The 27,342-nt window shown below is 40.4% G+C and overlaps 2 protein-coding genes and 1 pseudogene across 2 annotated transcripts; 2 read left to right on the top strand and 1 right to left on the bottom strand.

The window, feature by feature from the left end:
• The first annotated feature begins 3,721 nt into the window (after positions 1–3,721).
• Positions 3,722–11,745, top strand: LOC122015559 (annotated as a pseudogene).
• A 545-nt stretch (positions 11,746–12,290) lies between these two features.
• Positions 12,291–14,949, bottom strand: LOC122017716 (cytochrome P450 85A1-like). The gene is made up of 9 exons (XM_042575394.1): positions 14,689–14,949; positions 13,933–14,254; positions 13,689–13,838; positions 13,358–13,606; positions 13,188–13,274; positions 13,046–13,124; positions 12,863–12,969; positions 12,668–12,792; positions 12,291–12,572 (listed from the first exon to the last, which is right to left on the bottom strand). Exons 1-9 carry the CDS (start codon positions 14,871–14,873, stop codon positions 12,485–12,487), a joined length of 1,392 nt encoding a protein of 463 aa, XP_042431328.1. The 5' UTR covers positions 14,874–14,949; the 3' UTR covers positions 12,291–12,484.
• An 8,733-nt stretch (positions 14,950–23,682) lies between these two features.
• LOC122014259 (cytochrome b5-like) lies at positions 23,683–27,034 on the top strand. The gene is made up of 3 exons (XM_042570433.1): positions 23,683–23,851; positions 26,374–26,440; positions 26,577–27,034. The coding sequence occupies exons 1-3, from the start codon at positions 23,765–23,767 to the stop codon at positions 26,822–26,824; spliced, it is 402 nt and encodes a 133-aa protein (XP_042426367.1). The 5' UTR covers positions 23,683–23,764; the 3' UTR covers positions 26,825–27,034.
• The last annotated feature ends 308 nt before the right edge of the window (positions 27,035–27,342 follow it).

The following is a 27,342-nucleotide window of genomic DNA, read 5'->3' as shown; positions in this document are numbered from 1 at the left end:
TTTTAAAAAATAAATCTCATAATTTTTTAAAGTATTAATCACGGTTGATAACCCTTAGAAATTTTTTAAATTTATTTTTGATATTTTACCCCTATTTTTAATATGATTAAAGGAAGAGAAATAAAATTTAAGTCCGGGGAGACATAATTTTTTTTGTTATTTTAATTTACATATTTAATGCATTAATTTGCATATTCGTTTATTTTATTATTTTTTTCTTGACCCTAACTTACAGTCGGGATAGATGGTCCATTTTTTTAGACCTTTGATTTGGATGGACCCATCTAAATCAAGGGTCCTCATGCAATGGACCATCCCCTGGTCCGCAATTTACGGATCAGGGGATCCGTCCTCCCTAACTTAACTTGGGTATATTCACATCAAAAGGGAGAGATTGTAAGTACCCTTGGCAGCTTTGATGTGATCAACTAAGTCAAGTTAGGTCCTGCGTATTTAATTCTTGTATCTAAGTGTGCAGGAACTTAGGTGCACAAGAAGTCGAGCGAAAGACGTAGCCAACTAAAAGGATGACACGAAAAAGAGTCGACTGGATTAGTGCGTCCGAGGAACGAGATGCTATAGAAGAGTACGTTGGCGGACGAGAAGGAAGCGCATGGCGTTTCTGATGTTGGGGTTGCAAGGTTACAAACATAGTCCCACATTGAAAACACATGGGAAAGATCATGGGTTTATAAAGAGAAAGATATCTCCATTGGCATGAGACCTTTTGGGTAAAGCTCAAGATCAAAACCATGAGAGCTTATGCCCAAAGTGGACAATATCATACCATTGTGGAGATATCTAAATTCTTTTCGATCCTACAATTGGTATCAGAGTCCGGACTGCCAGAAGGTTTAACTACCGACTGTGCACAAAAGTTATGGTCTGATTGAGCCATGTGGGTACAATATTGACCTCGAACAAAGAAAGTGGAGGCTCCTATGTTCGGATCAAGATGACCAGACACCAGGCAAGAAGTCCTAGTAGGTCTGGTGGACCGAGAGGTAGGAAGACCTGGTGGGTCGAGGATCGGACATGGGAAGCATGTGGTTCTTTGTTTGAGGGGGGGGGGGGGGGATGATCCTGCCCAGAAGCTGAGTAGATGGCCACCGGGAAGCAACGCTGAGGTGACCCTTCGTCTTCACTGATGCTCCCGCGCTCCTACAACCACAAGTCGTTAGTGCCAAGACGGGAGGGAGTTCCCGGCAACGGCCCTTCGACGCTCAAGTCACACACAGGCAAGCGAAAAAAATAAAAGAAGCAAAGAAGAAGAGAATAGTGGCTCCCGAAGATGTCTGTGCGTACCTCCGCTGGGGGGGGGGGCTGCTCCTCTCCTTATATAGGGCTTCGGCGAGTAGACTACACGCTTCCCGGTCGGATGCGCATTCCCAAAGGTACCAAGACGCTTGATCAGTATTCACACCCTTTCTAAAACATTCAAAGGAAAACTCTTGACGCGAGTATACAATACTGATCCTGTCCAAGCGCTAAGTCGACGAACGCTGGGGCGTGGCACTCTCCGCTGTCTCCGACTGGTGGTGTAGATCTCCGGTGAACCTACAAAGAAGCTGAGCTGGGAGGGGTTTCCCGGCGATGACCCTCCGACGCTCAAGTCAGGCAACGAAGAAGCAGAGTAACGTTACTGTGGCTACAGTGATGAGAATTGCATACCTTCGTCGAAGTCTGGGGGTCCTTATATAGGACCCAGGGAGGCGCGGGCACGCTTCTCGATGTGTGCACGCTTCTCGATGTGTGCACGCTTCCCCAAACATACCTCAGTAGGGTTGTGTCAGAAAAGCATGTCTGACGCCATTCCGCAATCGTCCGAGCATATCCCGGATGTGACGGTGGAAACTTCCACCGTACGATACTCTATCCTCTTCGGCCGCCGACCGTGTTGTTTGTCGGCGGCAGGTGTCTCGAGGATGAAGTTACCAGCTGTCCCTTTTGTCACCTAGCTCTCTTGTCTGCTCCCGGGCCGAGTGGACCAGTCGCTCGGCGCTCATGGCCTCCAGGAATGCACATACCTCAGCCTGAGCGGGGAAGCCCTGCTCGTGTGCTCGGATGGAATTGCGCCTTATTGTTCTGCGGCTCGGTCGAGCGGCATGTCCGCCCGGTCATAGACTCTTTTACCTTGAGTATCGGAAACCCGACCCCTGGTCGGGCTGTTTTTCGTCCGGTCCGGGAGACCCTTGGCCGGATGTCCGGTCAGCCGGATGTTTGGTTGGATGTCCGATCAACCGGATGTTTGGTTGGTCCACCAGTCCGCTCGGCGTGACATCTATCCACTCAGTTTGACCCTGGGGTTGACCCTCTTGACCATTGACCTCCACGTGTCGTTGACCTCCAGGCAACGAGAATCCTCTGTCCTTACCACCGGATCAAAAACTATTTGCTCGATTCCTAGTATCCCCCGTTCAATACATGGTTGTTTTGCCTCTAGTGGGGCCTCAGAACACAGGAGTGTAAGCCTAGTCCTTAGATACTCACAACCCCTACCAAGGCGGTAGCAAAAGTCACCTATCTATTTAACCTATGCTCTTGGGGGCTCGATGAACACAATGGGGAACATTGGTGTAGCTCCGCCTAGCGAGCACCCAAGGGGTTTTCCATGTGGGTACCACAACCCAACAAATATATAGAATGGAAGAAAGTCAGGGGAAAAACATAAATGAAGTTGAAATTTATAGCATAGACAAACAACCATCATATTTGTTGGGTTCATTACAATCCTTACAAAAGTTAAGGATCCAAGAACAAAGCAAAGGAAATATCACTATTATATAAATTTTGGGAAAACGTTGTTGGGGATGTCGTCTAAGATCTTCTGAAGGTTGATGAACCTGGGGTGGAGTTCAGCGGTGAGGTGGGCTACCTCTCTCAATTGCTTAAAGGCACCATCGACCCCAAACTTAAACATCTTTATAGTCCTCTGGTTTAGGAGGTCATAAAAGACTTGGGACCGGAGATATTCCACTCTCTTTTCTTCGCAGTGGTCTACCTCCCCAGATTTATAATTTTCCAGCTCGGTCTCAGGGTTTCCAGCTCGCCGTCCTTCGAGATCAGCTCGGATGTTTTTCCTACTAGCTCCACCTCATGGGCCAATGTGAGCTCTTTAAGCTGGGTGACCAGTGCCTTGGCTTCTACGGTCTTCTTGTCCAGATTAGACAATGTTCGTTGCCTCTGAGCACTCTCAGATTTTAGTTTGGACTCTACCACACCGAGTTGGTGTTGGAGCTTCTCTAAAGTGGCTAAGTTAACAGCATGTTTTTTCTTCTCCTCCTCTACAAGTTGTGCAGTACATTTAAGGAGCTCGCTCTGTTTCACCAAGTTGGAATTAAAGGAGGCCACCTCTTCTCAGCTTTCCTCCAAGCCCGGAGGAGGGTTTGCCTGTGCCACCTTCAACGCCGCCAATTGCACCTCAGCTTTGCTACAGGCATAGGTCATCTCGCCCAAGTGGTAACTTAGGCCCATTCCAGCTACCCAACACTGGCTATGAAATAGTTAAGAGAGGTGGTTATAAGTTTCTAACAAAATCAACAATATACCTTGGTGAGATCTTGAGAGAAATAATCCACTATTCCAAGGGATGTTTGATTGTGCATGAGATTCATGTCGCTCTGATAAGATTGCGCGATAGAACCCCTTAGTTTCAAAAGACGTAGGGGCTTCAGAAGATTCCGCTTTGGAGGAAGTGGCTCCTCTCTTGGATAGAAACACTATGGTGGCTCCAGGGGTGCTTATAAGAGGCCCTTTGGAAGTTTCGAGGGGTGGGACTGGGTGGTCCTATGCCATAGCTCTGGACGGAGATGGTTGGGATATCAAGGCATCAGGTGAGAGACGGGCCGGTGAACGGCCGGTTGGAGGCTCGCTGGTAGTCTTGTCTGCTGTCAACGGTGAGGGGGCAAGCATTTGAAGGGAAGGGCCCTCATGAATGGAAGGAGGGCATTGGCCTGAAGAAGATGAAGGAGCATGATCCCCAAGCCTCACTAAATGATGCCTTTTTTTGTGGAGAGAGGCTCGGGGTCCTCTGGTGACCCCGAGGGTATATGCTGGTGCAATCGACCTCCAAGGTTTTAATATCTAATAAATATGTTTAAGTAAGTTTAATGGAGCTTGATCATGGAAAGTCCTAGTCGTGACTAAGTAAGAGTGGAAAGTCAACCGAGTGACTAGTGCTAACTGCGGTTAGGCAAGGGATGTCCTAGTTGCAGGCTAGGCAAGGGAAATCTCGGTAGATCGTGGAAGCTAGGTGAATTCGATATGTCTGGAGGACTTGATCCCTAGGTAGCCGAATACTGAGTCTTGGTGAGTGAAGCCAGGTAGAGAAAACCCTAGGAGTGGTAACCTTAGGTTCTAGTGAGTGAAGCCAGATGGACAAAATCATAGGAGAAGATAACCTTAGGTAACGAGAAGTCTTAGAGGAGTGAACTCCAAGCAAGGTTGATCGGATGGTTTCCGGTCGACTGCGCATGGTCGACCGGACCAGAGGATCTAGGTAAATCTAAGTTAAGGTTTACCATAGTATTCTGTATTACTATTATTATTGTTAGCCAATGTAGTATTAAAGGAAAAGTCTAAGTGGATCAGACGATCAGACACTGAGCAGACATAGTCTAAACAGGTTTAGAGGACCAATGTTTGGCAGGTAAGTTGAGGTATACAATTGAAGGAGTGACAGTGAGGTCATGTTCCTGAAAGGAACAACCTAAGATCACTGATCCAACTGAAGAAACCGAGAAAGTTTCCAAGTTGAGATCAAAACAGTTTTACTGTCTAATATTACTCATGCATTATATATATTACTGTTTTAACCTTTGTGTTGCAAGAATATTCTGTTTAATTCTGTTTTGCAGATCCGGCCTGATTGGTCGACCGAACGCAGGGATCGGTCGACTGAACTAGCTTGACTCAGATAAGAGATAATTTAGACCAAAGCAGAGCACGTTCCGATCTAAGCTTAATCGATCGCCCGAACCCTGATGACTCAGCACAGATCAAATCGAGCCAAAGCAAATAAGGAAGCTAGGCTGATCGGTTGACCGAACTAGAGGATATGTCGACCGAAAGATAATCACATTAATGGGCATTAAGTGTGAATCTCGACGAACAGGGAAGTTCTCTGTTCTGTCGATCGAACAAAGGGATCGGTCGACCGAACTATTAAACATCATTAATGCCAAGGATCAGATCTCAGCAAAGAAGGAAGGGAGCAGGTTCAGTCAACCGAACCTATGGATCAGTTGACCCAACATTGGCAAATCTTATAAAAAGAGCTCGAGGTCCGAGGCTCAAAAATGAAGCAAGAAATCTGTTCGAAGTTCATCTCTATGCAAGCTGTTGTTCGTGCTACGACTACTCATCTTCATAAGCAAGCTACTGCTTCAAGAAGTGTCGACCGAGCTTCAACTTTTATATACTGTCGGTATAATTTTATATTGCTTGCATTGTACTTAATTCAAGTAAGATAGTAGGTTGTTACTATCTTATTCATCTACTTGTACGCACTGCTTCTTTCCGAGATTTTCGGAAAGAAGAGTTTTAGTAAATTGCCCAATGGTGTGATCAAGGATCGCGGGTCTTAGAGTAGGAGTTGACTTAGACTCCGAACCAAGTAACCAAACGAGTCTTTTACTTTTCGCTGCATATTCTGATTGTCTTTAAAATACGAAAAGAAAAGTTTTGTAAAGTGCGATATCCCCCCCCCCCCCTTTCTATCAGACTCTTTCAATCTTACAATATGAGTACTGATACCATAGAAGGTTGGGGAGGAGACAATTCCTCAATGTTGGTGGTAACGTCGCAGCCCTCAACCGCAATTGATGAACCAGTCGGATGCGAGCTGCATAGTTCTTGATCGACGTCCGCCTATTCGTTCAGCTCCTCTTCTGTCAGCTTGACGGATGTGACGAGCGAGGCTTTACACATGGTTTCGGCAGCAAAGAAAGTAAAGATACCTTAATTAGAAAAAAAATATATGAATTTAAATAGAAAATTTTTTACCGAAGGAGTAGGCTAGCCTCGATCAGACTCAAGCCAAACAGGTACAAAACACCCTCTTGAAGTAAAATATTTATGTTAAATTTCAAACCAGCCAAGGTCCGAGCTGCCATACCATTGTAGGCTCCTCTTGGAAATCTCTAAGCGCTAGTGGTGATGGCAAGTACATCAACCAGTCGGTTTATCAAGAAACGGGAGGAATTAGCATGATGAAGATGTAATGGGATTTCTAGTCCTTATTTGAAGAAGACATTTTATCGAAGAAAACAATATTCATTCAGGCCTGATAAATAAAGACCCCCGACTCTGTTTTCTTAGGATAATAAAAGTAGTAGAAAACACAGTGATTAAGAGGGAGGCAAAATAAGTGAAAGAGGATCATCACCCCCACAAAGCAGTCAAATGGAGTTAGGTGCTAATTATTGAAAGGGAATCCTAAAGTAATGGGAAATCTCAGAAAAGGGTGAAGAGGAAAACGAACCCCACCTAGGAAATGATCCTTAAACAATGGAAAGAAGCCTGGGTGAGGCAAATGGGGGCGATCATAGTTATTGGGGATGATTATCCTATGGCTTTTAGGAACTTTGAAGGTTAATCTAATTTGATCTAGGTCAGTCGCCATTGATGTTGGAGATTATGGAGGTGTACTAGAGGTCGAGGACATAAGAAGGGGTCTCTTGTGCCATAGGAGATGAAGAAAAAGAAGAAGCAAATGTGCTAGTGAGTTAAGGAAGAAAGGTGGCTAGGACTTATGAGGATAAATGAAAGAAAAAGAGGAAATCGTCGACGTCGAAAACATGAAAGACTCAAAGAAGGGGAGCAGTGAAGGGGTTTTTTCCAATGTTTGAAACCTTAAAAACCTAAGACCCTCGAGTCACAATCATACCATTTGAAGAAGAAGAAAGAGAGATCAAATTTTCACCGTTGAAATCCAATAGTTTTCTCTCATGTCGAATCATGACAATGGCTTATCATTCCAAATATTTACCTTTTTTACAGGCGTGTGCCATGTGACAAAAAGGATGAGCGACATTTATTAGGGATGTGATAGGATAATCATCATCAAGGTTAAAAATAGTGTGCATATCACCACCCATTTGTGCACATTTAAAGCATATGACACAACTACTCCCGAGACACCAGTGACGATTAATGGCCTAAATAATAAGAAGGTGTTGGCCGAGCAGAACATCCGATCGGAGTTGAAAGAAAGGCGATGATACATAGCAGTCTAGTCAGTCGTACTTGCAACCTCCTTCGACTAGATTTGAAGAGGAGACATGTGATATAACCTCAACATAGGTATCAAAGTCCCAAGGGACGTGACGGTCAAAGTCCCGAGGGATGTGGCGGTCAGACTCCCAAAAGGCATGGCGATCAAGGTCCCGAGGTGGTTAACTTGAGCGATTGGGCAGATTCTTAGGAGCCTAGTTGAGCATTTGTAAGAAGCCATTCGGAGACCCCCCGGGTGGGTTCTCCTGAGAGACTCCGAGCGGGCATTTCCCATGCATGGTTCCCAATAAATTGGCTCCATTGGTTGGCTCAGAGGTTCGATATACTTGACATTCTTTTTAGGGTCCGACTAGATTTCATAGTTAGGAAGATGAATTAAAGCAACAAAGGTTAACTCAATCGCTCAATTACTTAGCACCCTCTTCGTATGTTCTATCGGACCTGCTCGGGACTAAGATCTAGTCGAATATCGTTAAGACTATCACAGAGACATCACTAGAACCCATCAAGGCCTGTAAACTTCGAAAGGTCCATCATTATGGAATAATAATCAACAACCCATCAACCAAATAATTTTTTAACACTATGTGTAACCGTTGCCAGACAATCATTAGGAAAGGTTCTGTGCAATTTATATAGCGTAGGTTCCCATCCTCCAAGCCAAGAATTGGTTGGCACAATTAAGGAAAGACGGCAAATTGTCAGTATGATTGACCTTATTTTAATAACATATCTCGTTATTCGTGCTAAGGGAACAGAATACCATACATATTTGTCTTCCCTTTTTTCCACGCAGGTAAACTCTGCTATCGCTTCTCACTGTTTTCCATCATCGTTGAGCCTCCCCATTTGACTTGAACATCGGAGTAATTGTATTGGGACCCTTCCCTGCCTTGTTTGTCCCTTCTTCCCAGGTAGGCTCATCAGGGACTGAATCCTCTGGACCGCTTTTTGCAGTCCAGGGGATGGTCCCTCCATATGCATTGGTGGGGATGAATGATCTCCACCTATTTTATGAGTGGGAGCCATCTATTCCACCAATGCATGTGAAGGAATTATCCCCTTCATCGCAAAAAATGATCCAGAGGATTTGCTCTCGGCTCATCATGACTTCGAACTCCCTCCTGAAGTCTGCTTGTAGTCAACAAACAAGCTACCTCATCGGCGGTCCATCTTCATCGACTACCGCTGGGAGCAGGTTCCATTGCTTCTCTCGCTATATCAGTAACTATAAGTGAAAATGAAGATGAAACTGGGGTATTCAGCAACAAAAGGGGAGGAATCTCTGGTGTTTAGTTGTCTGCCATCACACCATTCCAAGGTTTGTGTCGTTCTCGCTCAGATATGCCTGAATTTCTTATGCAAGTATTTGGGGTTCAGCTAAACAAGCAGGTTGAGTTGGAAGCCCAAGCAAAGGAGAGGCATATTGATATTCTCCAAACGCAACCACTTCTTGTGATACGCTTCTCCATGATGCACCAGTTAGTATCTTCACCCAATCACCAAATGTAATGGATCTCGTCGAGTGCGATGGAGCAGCTCTGTGCTATCAGAACCAGGCTAGGGTGCTTGGAATGACACCTACTGAGGCATAGATAAGGGATATTGTATCATGGCTTCAGGAGTGCCACGATGGTTTCACTGGCTTAATCATGGACAGTCTGACAGAGGCAGGCTATCCAGGAGCCGCTGAACTAGGGGAAGCTGTCTGTGGCATGGCTGTGGTTAAAATTACTTCCAGTATATTTTGGTTCTGTTTGCACACAACGAAAGAGATCAAGTGGGGTGGTGCCATGGTGACAAACATGAACCTGTTGATAAAGATGATGAGGATCGCAGAATGCATTCACTCACTTCATTTAAGGCCTTAGAGGTTGTGAAGAAGAGGAGTCTTCCTTGGGAAGATATTGAAATGGACGCCATCCATTCTTTGCAGCTCATATTGCGTGGTTCTCTGCCGGGTGAGACTGGTGGTGATAATTCTAAGAATGTAGTAAGTGCAACAACAGATGATGCAAAGAAGATCATGTGGGTGGATGGACTACCTACTGTTACAAATGAGATGGTTCGACTTATTGAAACAGCTAGTGTGACAATTTGGGCTATTGCTGCATTCGCTAACATAAATAGCTGGAATAGCTATGCAGCTGATTTGACTATTGGGATGCCTCTAATTGATCTTGTGGAGGATGTTTTGATAGACATGGTAAGAAATGTGCTAAGCTTTGCCTTGCAAGGTGAGCACACTGTTTCGACTGGTATTTCCTGTTTCTTTTTCACAGGTTGCCTCTCTTTTGAATCACCAAAATCAAATTGCATTTACATTTGATGTTTGTGATATCTTGTTGCTTCAATTACAGGTAAAGAAGAGAAAAATATTGAGATTACACTAAAGTCATTCAAACATCAAGAGAGTAATGACCTATAATCTTAGTTTTCAATTCTTGCTGTAGTCTATGTGAAGGATGACATAGTCGGTGTCTGCTTGGTTGCACAAGATGTGACAGGCAAGAAAATGTTGATGGATAAGTACACTCGCATTCAGGGTGACTATGTTGCAATAATGAGAAATCCCAGTGAGCTGATCCCTCGTATCTTCATAGTCAACGAATCTGGTTGCTGTTGTGAATGGAATTCAGCAATGGAAAATCTGTCGGGCATAAAGAAGGAAGATGCAATTGCCTCAATGGTCTTGGTTGCCGAGTCAAGGACCATGATACAGTAACAAAGCTAAGGATAGTGTTGAATGGGCTAATTGCAGGTGAAGATGCTGACAAATTCATATTTGGATTTTTGGACATGAATAGAAAGTATATAGAAGCATTTCTTTCAGCAAACAATAGGAGGAATTCTGAGGGGAAACCCACTGGAGCATTATGCTTTCTGCATGTCACCAGTCTAGAGCTACAACATACTTTTGCATGTACAACAAATGTCTGAACAAGCTGCAGGTAACAGTAAGAACTAGCTTACATCCGTCAAGAAATAAGAACTTCTCTAAATGGGATCACATTTACACAAGCTCTGATGGAGGAACAGAAGCAAATGCCTAGGAGAAAGGCTCTCTGTCAAGACAACTGGCAAATATCTTAGATGACATGGATTTAGAAAGAATAGAACCATGGTATGGGTCTCATTCTTTGTTTTGTTTTTTTGGTTATTTTGTCATCTGTCATTATGCTTGAGAAAATTAGATTGCCAATTTACACAAATTTGGAAATTCAAAATCTAGACAGTCTTATGCATCCAATGAGGATGAATTGCCTAAACAAAATTAGTATAGGCATGTTTGCAAGATCCCACTAATAAGCATGTTAATAATTTCTCAGTAATTTGCATGACACAAGTCATCTAGAAGTTGCCTACTTTTGGCCAAATAAACATGCATGGATGCATAATAGTGCACAAACTATACTCCAAATATAATCTGAAAATTTTATTGCCACTGAAAACTAGCAAAAAAAATGTAAAACACAAAATTAGTAATTGTATTCAAGGTTTACATTCATTCCTTATGAAGACTTCTTGATCCAATGTTTATTATCTTTGTGGAATGTTGATGGTTGTATAAAGCTACGGATGCTCACCAAAATACTATCATAGAATCCCACATTTTACTTGTTATACAACATGAGATTCCAGAATTCTTTTACCTTTAAGATGCTTAATCATGTGTTAACATGACTTCAAACAGTTATATGGAGCTGAACTCAGTCGAATTTAACCTTGGTGATGCTGTGGATTCGGTAGTAAGCCAAGGAATGATTCTAAGCAGAGACTGTCAGTTGGCAGTTGTTAAAGATTGGCCTGCAGAAGTAACATCTATGTATTTGTATGGGGATAATTTGAGGCTTCAGTGAGTTCTATCAGACTTCTTGTTGAGTGCCCTTCAGTTTGCACTACAGGCTGAAGGATCAATCATACTCAAAGTCATTCCAAGAAAGGAACGTATAAGTACTGGAGTGCATGTTGTCCATCTTGAATTCAGGTAAACTTGTTTCTAATAGTCATCAAGGAAATCAAGTTGTATTTTTTTCCCCTCTATTATGTGCACGTTGATCGTTTGGATAAACTTTGCTTGATTTAACACATACTTGAATCAAATCACCAAACAGTGAACAAACAAAATATTAGCTCTATTTGCAGGATCATCCACCCTGCACCTGGAATTCCAGAGGCTCTGCTGCAGGAGATGTTCCATCGCAGCCAAGATGTCTCCAGGAAAGGCCTTGGTTTCTTCATCAGCCAAAAACTTGTACAAATCATGAATGGCAATGTACAATATCTTAGAGAAGCCGAGAGATCATCTTTTATGATTTTCATCGAATTCCCTTTGGTTCATCAGCACCACCGAGGTAGGAGAAAATATCAATTAACATATGAATCAATTCTAAATATGACTGATTACATTGGCCTGCTTGCTATTCAGGACTATCTCTGGCAACAAATCAGTGTCTTTTGGGACCTATCGATTTACTAAGGGTGGTTTTCCTAAGAGATGGCATTTTGTGAATCTTTCTCTCTCCGTTTCTTAGCTGTATATCTACCTAAGTCAGTCTTAGAAAATATTCACGTCAAAAGAGAAGAAAATAAAAGGCACAAGTTGGATCCCCTGTTTAACTCCCTTGATTCACCACTCTAAACCAAATGATTAATTAGGCGTATAAACTTCGAATTCTGAGATATACTAAAAGAATTTTCCTCTAATAGAATGATAAATCTATTCTATTAATCTAAGAACGCCGACCATTTTAATGGACCTTCGTAAAATATTTTCAATTTACTCTATTAGTCGGTGAAAAAATTTTATGAGATCCAAATCAATCATCTTTAAAATTAATTAATTGGTTTTAAAAATTAAATTATCAAAAAAAAAAAAAAAGAACTATTGTTTTGCTCTAGTTCAGTACATCTTTTTACATCATCCTTCATTTGAGATTCCTTGTGTTTCTTGATTCCACAACAAACATGTGGCTTGTGGTCGATAAATAAGCACGCTGACATCTGACCCTTATAGTTTTGATAATCTGCTGGGTCCAGAAACATTTCTCCGTCAGTTTGTTCGATTCGATATTTAAATATTTCTATTCATTCATCTAATAGCAGATACACGTCTTCTATAAACAGATAAATTCTTCCTATCAAGATGTCAAAGGTAATGCTAAGCTCTAACTCCACAACAAAACATGGCTCATCTTTTGGCTGGAAAACTAGTCTACCTATTCAACTGTACAACTCAACTCCTTCCTAGCTAGTCATCCCATACGTGGATGCGCAGGCCGTTTGGAGCTTCAACTCTGGGAAATTTTACTATTTCATCTCCTCCAACCTCTTCCCATCTGCAATTAGAAACAACAATCTGTGAGCTTTTAGTTTGTAGTCAAATCGTGCTTTCTTTCTTGCAAAGTGAAGTGTACTTAAACTTGGAATTAACCTGTATCTAGTTACAAAGTAGTGAAGGAATGTGGCAATTTCAGCAGTGCCCAGTTCTTTCCCAGGGCACATCCGTCCTCCTCCTCCAAATAGCATGAAGTGATGGTTGGATTCTAAGTTTTTATCCTGGGAGGATTTGATCAAGTTACACAAACTTAGCTCTCGGAACAAACAGAATTCATTCGAGATCACTCACCAACCATCTCCATGGGTTGAATGCTAAAGGCTCTTGATACACATCTGGATCATAGTTAATCTCTCTAGTGCACACATAAATTCTCCAACCTTTTGGTATTGTGAATCCTGATGCATACATAAGAAAGTTACTTCGACTGAGCATGATTAGGAAATTAACAAAATTGTATTAGATTTATCTCACCTTTCAACGACACATCTCGAGTTGTTTTCCTGAGCACCCCATTTACGACTGTGGCCATTCTTAGTGTCTCCAGTATGACCTGCACCATCACAACTGTTTTCAGTATGCAGTTATACAACTAGCTAGAAATACTTCTTCTTACCGCACGCGTAAATTTCATCGACTTGTAGTCGTTCCAATCAATTGCATCCTCCCGCGATTTTCCTTTTCGGATCTTGAAATGTTCATTCTGCATGCGAAGGGTAAAAGAATCATGAGTGACAAACATTTGAACAAAGAAGGTATCGCCAAAACATCAACTATGATGCCTACTCGGAGCTCTTCGAGAACTCTAGGATGGTCATGGAGGTATTTCACAGCCATCATCGAAGTGGTCGAAACAGTTTCATAGCCCGAATAGACGAGGGCTATGATCAAGTCAATAATCTGATCGTCGTCGAGTTTAACTTTGGAACTGCCATCCATTCTCAGGAGGGAATCGAGCATGTCATTGTAGGAGCATGAGGAGGTTCTTCTTTCCTCTATAAGGCACCTCAACATACCCACAAGTCTTTTCCTTGCCTGTAGTTGAATTCACATGTGTTGATGGCACTGCTTAAAATATATATATATAACATATATTAATAAGTTTTTTGGTAGCTACCTTGAATCCCTGATGATAATTTGTGCCAGGAATATTGATGGGCAACGAAAGAGTACCAAGAACAAGCTTGAAGATCTCTGATTTCAGGGCTTCAGAAACAGGCCCTGTCTCAATGCTAGCAATTTGCTTTAATGAAGACAGCAATGCCATCTAAACAGGATGAAGATTACGACTACTGTTAGATGTTTGGCTAATAGATCGAGCCAGAAATTTGATGTTAAATTAATTAAGAATTTTAGCTAACCTCCTTGGTTTTCTCTTGGATGTCAATGGCTCTTCCACCCCAATTATGAATGTATGATCTCATGAACTCATCGATCTTGGGCAAGAGCTGGTCCCTGATCATTGGGGGGCTCACAAGGCCAAGCATGGCACTCCTCATCGTCTTGTGCAGCTCGCCGTGAACGGACGCAATGTTGGATCTCCCTAAGATATCAAGCATGGACTGTGGGTACCCAGGAACAAAGCCTTTCCCTTCGTTCATCAGTATGAACCTGTTGAGCTCTGCATCCATGCACACCATCGTAGGGCACCCCAAAATGTGTGACTTGAACACACTCCCGTACCTTAAAAAAATGAGGAAAAAAACATCAAACTCTTGGAAAAAATATTTTTTTTTTAAAGATTTTTCAAGCTTATGGGCATGGATGCTTAAAAAGGAAACGAGGAGAAGAGAAAACAGGAGAGAAAATGTGACATCACATATCAAGTACTCGAGGAGCCAGTGTTTAGCAGACAAACAGAAAGAAAAGGAGCTCAAGTTGCAGCTTTTTTCCTCCTCCGAGATGCCTTCCAGTAAAAAAAAAAACAACAACACTGAATCAAGAAAAACAATCTAGCTTTTTACTCCCTAAAGTGGTTCATGTTTAAGGAGGGAAAAAATCATCTTCCCATGCAAAATCACAAAAGAAAAGGCAGCAAAAGAGTCAACTTTGCTTCCAAAAATTTATCTTTTCTTCATCTAAGAAGAAATCTTATATCCAGGGAGCTCTCATCTCACCTAACCCTTTGGTTCTTCATGAAGCTTGGGCCTTGCTTGAGGAACTCAGTGGTCTCCCCAAACAAAGGCCACCCCATGGTCCCTGGAGGAAGACCCTTCTTCCTGTACCTCACCTCATTCCACCTCAACAAGGCACCACAAATGAACAGAAAGCAAAGCAGTGGCAGCATGACCAACACCACCATCTTTGCAAACAAGCAAGCAAATATCTGGAGAAGACACTGCCCCTACAGCTCACATCCCCTGCTTGCATGGCCTTATATAGGCCTTCCAAGGTTAAAACTCGAAACAGCTGGTTAAAGGTTACTAGTCTTTGACCAAGCCAAGACCCCATCTGCTCTTGAAAAAAAAAAAAGAATTCAAAAAAAAAACACACACACAACCTTTATCTGTCCAAATCAAAGACTCGTGCGACAAAACTTAAAGGCGAACAGAGAAGGTAGAGGGAGAATCTGCAAATGTTTGTGATCTAAAAACTTGGTGAATTTTGGAAACTTATGGGCACAGGATTGCAATTATGAGTTGGGGCATTGAGATGTGGGAGGAAAAAGAAATGTTGTCAGCAATTACCAGCAATTTAGGTGCCACATGGTGGCCACCAAGATTGGACCAAAGGTGGAAAAGGTGGCTCATGGTATTCACTAGTCACGACTGGAACAACTAAAAAACCAGGTCCTCACATGCCTGTGAATTGAAGGAGTAGATCTGCTAAGCTTATAGCGCCATTACAAAATATTCCATCACCACAAGAAAACAAAATTTTAAAAGTTTAAAACCTCTCCAGATTTTGTTGTTTAATCTGTATGCTGTCAAAAATTGGCTTCAGTAAACAATACTGATGCTGCTTTGTTTAAGTTTCGTCTTTCTTTTTTGAGCTTTGGATGCTCGGACAGAGAGGGAGAGGCATGCAGTAAATGCCCAGTAAAATAAGGCTGACATAGTTCTAGTTTGGACGGCAATAAAGCTTGAGAGAACTTGCCATCTTCATTGTGTTTCACATTTGAGAATTAACTTACAACCGACGACGAGCTCACCCAAGAACTCAACGTGAATCTACAAATCGTACGAATTAATCTCTAAAATCGAAATACCACACTAGATAAAACAGACGAGGTGAGCAGTGACTACCAAACTCAAATTGCTTCGTGGTGAAACATATGCTGCAAAGGTTGAAACCGCCAACCCAGCGGCCCCCTCAACCCGGCCCCACAAGTATGAGAGGGAGTAAATCACGGTGAATACGGGCCCAGCTATGACATTTGCTGCCGCAGACCCTCGACCTCTCGACTCATGCTGCAAGAATCCATGTCATAACCAGTTGATCCCGCCCGTGGGGACACTTCGTGGTGAAACATAAGCACAGAGACAGAGGGAGAGAGAGAGAGATGGAGAGACCGTAGATTGCCTGGTAAATCTCGTGTCTTTTGACTTTGGATTGCTCGTCGTGAAGTAATTGGGATTAAAAAAAAAAAAAGTAGGACAGTGTACTGAACAAAGGGCATGGTCCCAACAAGATCCTTGGATGTTGATTTGACAGCAAAGATGGAGTTGCCCCTTTGCCCTTCTTTCTTGCTTTCTTCCTTTCTTCCTTCTGAAATCTTCATAGGATAATGGCACAATCTATTTAATTGTCATGAGGTGGTGACTCAGTCGGCAGAGATAAAATGAGAAGACATGTAAAGAAGTCGACAAATAAATGAATTGGCATATTTGTTTTTATTTTCCTAGTATTTATGTGCTAATTTGATTCATATATGATTTGATCTCATCTCTCTCTAGTTTCTTCCATGGATGAAGGCGCAGGAAGACTGATACTGATTCTGTGGGTTGTGCGCATGAGACGAGATGGTATGAGGAAGAAAAAGTGGTTGGAATAATTGAAGCATGAGCTGTAGAGAAGAGGCATGAATGCTCAACCACAACCCCTCTTTCCACTTGTTTCTTTCACTAATTAATGGGTTTTGATCTCATCTCAGTGTCACTTTTCTTCATTCATATGCAAACCATTAATGAATCAGTAAAGTATGTGCCAAAATATATATAGCTAGCTAGATTGGATTCATTTGATTCACAATTTATTCAAATTTTACAGAAACTCTTTCAAGCTCGTTTTAGTTTTTTTTCCCCTCCTTTCCTCGGTTTGCAGTTTTATCATATCTCTCATACGATCTCCAACAGTGTAAAGATGATTGGAAAATGATAGTTTGGATCTTTCGGAATCGCACAGACGTGTGAGAAATGGATAAGCAATGAGGAAATTGGCAAAGTGATAAGCTACTTTTTTGGTGGCTCATAAATATCATATTCTTATTATAAAAAAAAATTGTTATTATTTAATTTGTTGTCCGTTCTAATCATGCAATGAAATAGACAGCTTGGTGAAGATTTAACTATGGAAGTAATATAAATTATTAATTACCAGATTTTAGGAATAATACTTTTTAGAAATTTTAAATTAGTATTATTTCAGAAAGAAGGAGAGAAAAAAAAAAAGTAGGAATTTTCCAACATTCCAGGGTCTTATTGGGCATTTGACCGCTCAAAATAAATAATGAACACGAGCGGGCGACGAGGAGAATGTCCAGCGCAGTGAGGTGCAGGCCAACCCCCACGTGATGGCATTCATTCAAACAACCCCCTTAATTAATTAAAATTAATTTAATTTTTTTTTATAGAAAAAGGAATGTACGTGGGGCTCTCATCAATCAATCAATTAAAATGGTCCTCTGCGTTGCACGAGGGCTCTTCGTTGTCTTCTTCTGCCTCCTCCCCTTTTTTTTATTTTTTATTTTTTTTATTTATTATTTATGCTGATGATTCCACTCTCTCACCTACTGTTAGCATCTATCGTTTTCCGACAATGGATATTAGAGAGAGAACAAATTATTAGTTTATTTGTTTTATTATCGTCTTATAAATGATATAAATTAATTAAATGGTTTGGCCCTTTTTATGAAATTAAGAAAAATTCAAGCAAGTTGTATTTTTTAAATTTTTTAAAATATAATTTAGATGATCAAACTCTCCTGATTTAATTTACCTATTCAATAAATTATAAGTTTAAATATGTGGAGAGAAGAGAAGAAAATAATTCTTGTGCCTATTTTATGATCTTAAATGCATTGCAAGAAGACATTCCATTTAGCAAAAAATATATATATATATATTAATCAATTTCTCTTTCAAATGTAATCTCGTTTTCGTTCTCTCTGTTCAACATCACTGTTTCATGGCATCCATTCGGACGCCAATAATTAGGTGGTGACAAGATTACGATCTACAGAATCAATGAAACATAGAAATTTTGTGGACGTTATTAAAATTTTAATCATTGAGAAAATGTATCATGTTGGCACTAACCAAATTGTTATAGAAACAAGAACAGTATCCTTGAATTGACTACCTAACAGTAGCTTCTTTCGTTGTCTTTTCCAAGCAATGGAATTAAAGTTGAGATTTTCCAAAATGAAAAATCAATATTTTTTAAATACCAAACTCGTATATGAGAAAGAATTGTCAAAATTAATCATTAATTTATATATAGGTAAATGACAATGATGCCAAAAGATGGCACTTAAAAGGTGAGTCAATGTCTTGACAAAACAGAATAGGCATGATTAAGAAATTCAGACAGTAAAGATCATGTAGCTATACTGTTTTTCCAATATGGACTTATATATATAAAAAAAAATAATCAATTGTATAGATATGGACCAAAATTAAGAGCGAGGATATGGATGAGATGGAAGATGGAAGGATATCTTGTGCAATGAATGCGTCCAATTCCGATCGATTGCGAATTTGGATTTGATCTCTCCCCAAATTCCACATCGGCAATCATCACGCAATTGTGAGAGGGTCCACGTTTCGAGCTCTCCCTTTTTCGTTACAAATCGTATTTCCCACCTAACCCGGGATTGGAGTAGATAGCTAGCAAGGCTTAAAATCAGGAGCACGCCACAATCGTCGCGGCCGGAGGACGTGGACTCCAATCCGTCGGCGACTTGTCCCATTTTTGTCCACGGCATGGCCGCTCGCACCTCCCCAATTAAAGCCGCCTGAAATCGCGGGATTCCAAATCCAATCCGGTTGGGTTTTGACGGTGACTGGGGCCGCGACAGCGACGGCGCATGCACGAGCGGGGGAATGTTTAGTTTAATTTAATTAGCTAGCTAAGCGTTGAACGACCCACGATTCCAAATTAATCAACCTGCCGCCTTATGATTAACTAACTCTGGCTTCTCACTTAATTGTCAGTTAACTAAGTAATTAATTCATTTTGTTTAATTTAGCCGTGCATCTTTTTAATAGCTCCCTTGGTTTCATAAAATCGATCGATCGATCGATCGACTTGATGACGGTGGGCATGCATGACTATATATATCTATCAATCAATCAATTCATACGTACATGTCCAATTGCACGAGGACCTCTCTCTTGTCCTTTTCTTCCTTCCTTTATCGCGCTTTAATGCATCTTTATCTTGTAATTAATGAAAAATTGTTTGTATCATGATAGCGAGAAATCATCTTCATTAGTTTGCCAACTCATCGTTAGGTTGCCTGATTAGCGTAATAATATCCATCTAAAGTTTGATTAATACGTTGTATCTTACACGACTCGTGAGAGGGCTTAATTGTGGTGGCGATTATTTAAATTAATCCGAATTAGACTTTTCTGCCTCGCTTTTAAAAAGAAAAAGGATCGACATAGCGACTTGGCCAACTTTATTGACGTACAGAGGAAGCATTGCAGAAAAGACAACTAACTGTGAATGACACTCATCGATCGAGCCAATTTAATGCTCGACAATAACAATTTGTTCATATATATTATTGGATATATATACATATATCTTGGCTAATAATTAGACACCATCAAAAGGAATAAAGTGTATACTTTTTCCATTTTATGAAATGATGATCAATTTTTTAACTATACACTAACGAGAGGGTATTTGAATTTCTATGTATTGGTTCTGGTCTACACTATTGAGCGAGCTCGCTCGTTCTCTCTCTCTCTCGTGAGCAAGGAATTGTAGCAGAGATGAAAGACACGACGGCGGCCGCACTCGTGGGCACGAGCTAGCTTGTTTCGATAGGGACAACCACATTAGTTCTGACACTTCCCACGTGCTCCCTCTGCCGCCACACGTGTGCCTGCTCAGCCTTTGCTTTGGCGCCTCCCCTGCATGCATGCATTCATGCATCGACGCACGTACGAAGCATATATAGGCTAGCAATGCTCTGTGGCCAGTAGAGGGACAGTGAGAATGTCGTATATATATGTGTGTTATTGCAGCATACATGTGTTGAGTTTACAAGGACCAGCGTAGTAATTAGAGCTTGCAGAACAACTGAGTACGTAGTAACTTGAGCATGGTTAAAAGCAAAATGAGTTGAGTTTAATTTGGGACATATGACACGGCGTAGTGCTTCCAACTAACATGTTGCAGGAAGAATCCAACCCACTGAAACTAATTTGTTTTGGCCCTGCCCTCGCTTAATTTGATCATATCAGTGTCATGCACCTCCTGTTTTTGTTAGCTATAGCTAGCAACCCGAATATACGATGCCACTGCATGCTCGCATTGTTTCCAAATTATTAACCTCATTGCAGTGGAATGATTAATTGTCGTAACTATATCAACTTTATTCATTAATAAAAGATAATTGTCAGATAAAGCGTGGAGAACAGGAAGTCAAAATGGGGCAATGAGCATGATATATATATTTTCTTCCCCACTGCACCCATCGATAATTGACGCTTCCTTAAATTGCGCAGAGTACTTCACATGCAAAGCAAAAAAAAAAAGTTAATTTAGAGCAGCGCACGGCTCCATGGCGCACCACCACTGCCCAGTCAAACTTTGACAATCTGCTTTTGATCTAATTGTCTTTCTTCTCTCTCGTTTTTTTCCCATCGATATTAATATTAATTAATAAATATTATGTTCTCCAATCAAACAACTTACAGGATTATATGATTGATGCGGCGATAAGAGCCTCTCCAATGATTAAGTTAATTTTTTTTCGCGATTTCAATATGTTACATCAATAATATGAAAATTTATTTAAATATCTCTAATAGTTAAATATCTAAATGAATTTTTTTATCAACTCATTCATAATATAAGTTGCATGACTTCATACATATTGTATCAAATTCAAAACAAAAAAAGTATAGGTTTGTGTTTTCATTACTGTTCTTAAACTACAAACTTCAAACCTCACCTCTACAATGATTTAAAACTTTTAATTTAACTTTTTGGATTTTACAAACTTCTCATGAACCTTGCATTGGAGATGTCCTAAGGACAGATCCATCCAACAGGGAGCAGTTGTCATGATAGAGGTCCAAATCAAAACGATCAATATTCGGATATCATATGCCGACAAAGAGGAAAGAGTTCCGGTCTGACTCCACCTTTGATTCAAGGAGGTATGACAGAGTCAACGCTCGAGTCTGTTGTCGGATGTCAAACGGAGGAGAAGAAGATTGTAAGTAGAATCTTGGTCGAGCAGCTACCCCTGCTCGGCCTGGATACTGGACTTAGCGTTGGCCGCAGGCCAGGAAGCCGTTCGGACAGAGATCGCCGCCTACCAAACCCGACCTAGCACAAGGAGTTGAAGAAGCTCCGACCGAGCGGGCTAGCCGGTCGGCCAGACAGCCATTGAAGATCCACTGTGATTATCTCTCAACATCCTTTTAGAAGTTAGTGTCGTTGACACCGGGCATGGTCGACAAGAAGATCATAAGATGAAAACTTCCATTATCACATCAGAGATATGCTCGGGTCGTTAAGGTATTGTGTCAGGATCACTTTACTAATAAATCTTTTCAGCAAAAACTTTGATACGCCCGCTCGCCTATGGAAGCGTGCATATGTGCTACAAAAACTCTATAAAGGGGGTCCAAACATCGACGGAGGTATACTAACAGTGGTGTAGCTAGGATTTTTTATCAGAAGGGGCAATTTTAAAAAATTCATAAAAAAAAGGAAGTGAATAACTTACTCCTCTTGGAAGACCATTACTTTTGAGAACAAAAAAATTTAAGATAGAGAGAAAGAAGCAAAAAAAGAGAAATTTACCTTCATTGTTAGCAATTTCAACTAGTTTCAGTGAGCTCGACAACAACACAAAGAGAGCAAGGTAAGATAAAATATGACTATTCTTGTGGTGCCAGCAAAATCTTAAAAAATACAAGAAGAGGAAGAAGATATGGTGGCTGAGGGCTACTCAATCTTGTTGTTGGAACATAGCAGCAATTTGTGCTATATTTCTTGCTTATCAGAGAAGATAAAGGAGAAGAAAAGAGACTTCTTGTGCTTTAGAAGAGGAGTGGAAAAAATTGTAGGTTTATTTACATTAGAGAAGAGGAGAAGAAGCAAATGGGGAAGAAGAGAAAGGAAAAAAATAAAAATGAGGAATGGATGAAGGGGTTGCAATGTGCGTAGGGAGGAGAGTGAGAAAAAAATGAAAGATTTTGTCAAAAATATTCTAATTCTTTTTAAATCGATCAAACTCATTTAGATATTAAATTTGATTTCGTCATAAATCAACCTCAAATCAATCCCGATTTAAACCAACATAATCCTTATTTATGTATCTACCTATTAGATTTAGTTCAAACCCAATTTAATTTTAATTTAGTTTTCTTATTTAGTATCTTATAATTTAATTAATTTATTTATTATTATATATTTTAATTTTAAAATTTAATACTTGAATTTATTTATTTATTATTATATATTTTAATTTTAAAATTTAATACTTGATGTGTATATATATATAACGGTATAGACGGTCAACGAAAACATCATATTCCAACACAAGATTAATGATCTTGCATGTTTATTTTATATAACAATTGTACTCGTTCAGAACATTAAAATTAATTAGGTAATTAATGTAAAAAAAAAAAAAGCTGTAGACATAACTAAGATTCCACTGCTAGCTAGTACTGCAGGTTAATTGCGTTAGAGAAGTAGGCCTGCAGGAACTCTTGAAGGGCATGCAATAGGGGTTGACCATGGATGTGTTGTCTAGAATTTAAGGCTGCACGCTGAGCTGATTTCTATGTTTGATATCTTCTTTTCTCTGACATTCTCTTGATAAGATTGCCTGCATGTGTATATCGACATCATTTTGGCAGGCATTGAAAGCTTTAATTCTCAGATCTCCAAGATATCTATTGTATCTCATATCATTATGGACCCCTTTGTAAGTTATTGATATATGCAAACATTTAACAACAAGATTATATATACAATTAATGCTCACATGGTCTCGATTACTTTTAACCATTAATTAATGTTGTGAACTTTTGGCTATCGCCATGGCCACCAACCACGAGGACCTCATCAGCTGGCGCTCGATGCATGTCTTCGTAGGCCAGCTTTTTCTTAGGCAGCAGAGGTTTACACGCCAAGTAGAGCAGTGCTCTACCATGTTGCAAAGGCGGGTCCCGCCGCCCAGCGGCCCCCTCACCCCTGCCCCACGAGTATGAGAGGGAGTAAATCACGGTGAATACGGGCCCGGCGATGACATGGCGGTCGAAGGTGTTTAGCACGGACAGATATTGATGTTATCGCAATTGCTGCCGCAGACCTTCGACCTCCCGACCTATGTTGCAAGAATACCATGTCATAACCGGTTGATCCCGCCCGTGGGGGCGAGCAGTGCTCTACCATGTGTACATGCGACTTGGTCGGGACAATCATCATCTTCATATTCTTCAGGCATGTACATCACGATATTTATTTTCTATTTGAGCCGGATAAATTAAATTAAATTAAATTAATTTCTAAAGTGAAAGAGCAAACTGCAATTTGGCGCCTCCAGCATCGAGCCGGCCCGGTTATATTTATAACGATGTTATGGACGCCCATGTTATTTGTTAGGCGATAACGGGACTGCTAATTTGGGCTTCAAGTAATTGGAGGCCCAAACATACGCTAATAAAATTGGTCTTGACCTTGCGATTCGCAATTTCGCTGACGCCGAAACAGCGCAGCCATTGCGCCGGGGACTTCGACTTGACTCCCAAGCGAGCGCGAGAGAGGAGCCGAGCAATGGCGACCTTAAGCAAGCTGTACTCGATGCGCGAGGCCGCGGAGCACAACACCAGGGAGGATTGCTGGGTCGTCATAGACGGCAAGGTTTGCTTATGACGCACCTCTCTCCCTCCCTCCCTCTATTTTTCAACTATTTTCCCCCTTCCGTTGCATCGTTCTTTCGTGTTTGATTCACATATATTTGTTATAAGCGTGCGCTCTTTCCACGCGTTATTCTGCTATTTGTGCGGGTGATTCTGCATACATGTGGTGATGTACGCCTTGTTGCGTTCCGTGATCTTGCCAAACCCTAGTTGGATGATTCGAGAAAAGTTTTCATTTAGGGTTAAGATTCGGCCTTAGTAACGATTATCAAAGAGAAGGTGTTTCTAAGTTAGTAAATTGTTGTTATGGTCGTTTAGAATAATGTGGATAGGAATCAGGAATACTATATCCAGTTTTTTATATTCATACAATTATCATAGCTAGGAAATCTGATTGGAATTTTGTTCTCAAATGAGCAATAGGTTGAATTTTTTGCTCCATGTTCGATCCTAGAGAAAGCAATGGGGCTAGGCGATGGTGTTGTAAGGTTACGGGTTTCATTTGTTGAGGAATATTTTCCTTCTTTAATTAGCACTTATGTCTGTGGTATATATAGATGCTAATTTCCCAGTCTAAATATCTGCCTAGGGGTCATTTGGGAAGAAACTTTATCTCCATGCTGCAAACTGGATGGTGTATCCACCGAACAGAAATTGATTTCACCTTATGCGTCAGAAGATCTGGTTATTGTTTGAGACTTTTTTCTTCGTTAGCATTTGGTTTAAGGTATCAAACGGATATAATCATTTTGGTTGGACAGATGGGTAGGGGAGCGTTGTGTAAAATACAGATACTCCAATTTGTTCCAGATATGCATAAACAAAATACGTAAAATGATCCTTTCAAAAACATTGGAAATCAAGGGTAAAGGCTTTTATTTGGCATGTTTGCAATTTGATTCTCTTGCTTGGCTGTTTGGAGATTTGTAGAGCGAGGTAAAAGAGGGTGAAGATGAGAATTTCTAGGAATATTAAGAAATAACAAAATTTGCCTTTGAGATTCAATTATCATGACACAAAGATTGGTGACTGGAATTTGTTATGTTTTCGAGTGCATGATTGAATACATAGGATTAAGATCTATTACATTCTTCTTGTTGATGGACTTAGACGGATGACCTTCGTTGGTGTTAGTGTTTCTCTTCATCCCTAGGGCAGAAGAGGTTTTACTTATCACACCTTAGAAGAGGGGTTTGAGTAAGTATTCAGCCGGAGAAGGGTGCGACAGTTGAAGTCAACAACCCCTTGGAAGTGGTGGTGGTGTTTCCTTTGAGAAGCAAAGTTGGCAGATGGTATTAGTAGGAGTAGTAATGTCTTTTGGGGAAGCAGTCCTGGGAATTAGAGGTGGACTGGGCTTTGGGTGTGGAAGGGGTGGGCTAAGCACCAAAACAAAATGAACAAAGAGAAAAACAAAGAAAGAACGCATCAATTCTCCTCGGTACCAAGTGTAGGATATAAAATACCTATGTAAGTGTTTTTTGGACTGGGCTAGAGCCTAGGACAGCCCTATCTTAGATCCCTCTTTGGCCCTGGAGCTACTATGTGTGGTGCCACCATGGGAGTAAAGGGGTAGGAAACTTGATGGGAGAGAGGGAAGGGAGAGCGAAAGCAGAGAGGGATGTGGAGTAGAGAGGAATTGAGTGAGATAAGGTATCATGTATTACTTCTTTTGCATTTCTTATGTGGCATATGATCATTTTGCATTTTATATGTAAAATACAAACTCGCCCGCAATAAATTTTTATTTTTTTAGTCTTGCATTTTCATCATTTCATCCAAATCTATTTCAGATCGACTCTTTCTCATGGTTGTCCTTTGTTCATTTGCTGAGGCTGGTTACTTCTCCAATCAAAATTATGTACTGAATTATGGTTTTGTACTAGAAAGGAGGAAACTTAGAACAGCTTTTAGTTGTAACAATTTGGCCTTCTAACAATCCTAATTTTGACTTTCTACTTATCGTAGTGTAACACAATCAAAATTTTAAATCCTATTTAAAATATTGTTAAAAATTTCAAATTTGTTTGTCATTAAATTTTGATAGACTATCGTCGTTTTCACAAAATAACAGGAGAATTTTTAAAAGTTCTTTAATTTCTCAAAAAAATCAATTAGAGTTGTTATTGGGATAAGTCTTTATTTTACAACAAAAAAAAGTTGTCAATCTATAAAAAAATATGTTAAGGTTCTAGGTATTATATAAGTTCCTGAATCCATAAAATTTCTTAGGTTTCTCTTGGGGATTTTTTTTTTAGTTTTTCTTTAGGTGAAGTTTTATCTTCTTTTTGAAACATTTATCTCATTAGCTTTATCAATTTTATCCCTTTAAACTTATTTGGAAAGATTAGCTATTGTTTTGTCATGACATAAACCATGCCATATCTAATTAGAGCATTTGGAAAGAGGGGTCATTAGCTTTCCATTTATCTTCATTACTGAGTTACTTGATGAAAATATGGCACTTTCCTTAAAATGTCTCTTGTTACTTATAGACACTGGGTTCATAGTTCTGGTTCATGGCAGGTGTATGACGTGACTTCATATCTGGATGAACACCCTGGAGGAGATGATGTGCTCCTTTCAGCTGCAGGTTAGTTGACCATTCCTATGAGTTCAATCACCCACTTATCCTTAAAAGGCATTGGATGCTATGCAGCTTTATACCACCACATCTATAACCTGAACATTTTATCCTTTTACTGGACTAAACTTTCTATTCTTCAAAGGGAGGGACTCGACGGAAGATTTTGAAGAAGTTGGGCACAGCAATGATGCTCGTGAACTGATGAAAGCCTATTGTGTTGGGGAGTTAGACCCGGACCATGCTGTTATCCCTGAGCTTGAAGTTTTCAGGAAGGACCAATCCTCTGGTTTTACCAACAAGCTCAAGAACATAACCTTGGAGTACTGGGCTGCAACGGCAGTCATCGGAATCGCGGTAGTCGCTGGCATTCTGTACTCACGCAAAAGTTGATTTTAAAGTTCTCATCAAACTTCTGAACGCTTAAGACTGCGTAATATTATTTTTAATTGATTTGGTCTCCTACCAAGTTAGAGGTGCTGCTATTTCTTAAGCAATTTTGTGGTTAGGCCATAATAGAACACCTATTCAATCTTCTGCTACACTAAGAATTGTTTACCAGTGGTTTTCTTTATACTTGTTTACTAGCAATTTTGAGTTTTATTGCTATTCTTTTTTATTTCTGCAGATGCTCTTTATTTATTTCAACTATATTGGCACAATGCACCTTGTTCTTTGTTTTGCTTTTTAGTCCTGCAGATTGTTGCCCCTTAACTAAGGTAACGTCCAGTTTAAAGGAGGGGGTTTGTTTACTTGAAGAATGCATAGGAGTGACATAAAGTTGGCAGGTAAGAAATCATCTTGTCAATTGGGGTAAATTAAAAATGGAAAAATAGTAATGAAATTGTGAAGATTTATTTTCATGATTTTTTTATTCAAAAATATATATATATATATATATTTTTCTAATA

This window comes from Zingiber officinale, chromosome 8B, assembly GCF_018446385.1.
Source record: "Zingiber officinale cultivar Zhangliang chromosome 8B, Zo_v1.1, whole genome shotgun sequence".
NCBI lineage: Eukaryota > Viridiplantae > Streptophyta > Magnoliopsida > Zingiberales > Zingiberaceae > Zingiber > Zingiber officinale.
Note: the sequence above shows the minus strand (reverse complement) of the source record. Positions and strands in the feature narration are given on the sequence as shown.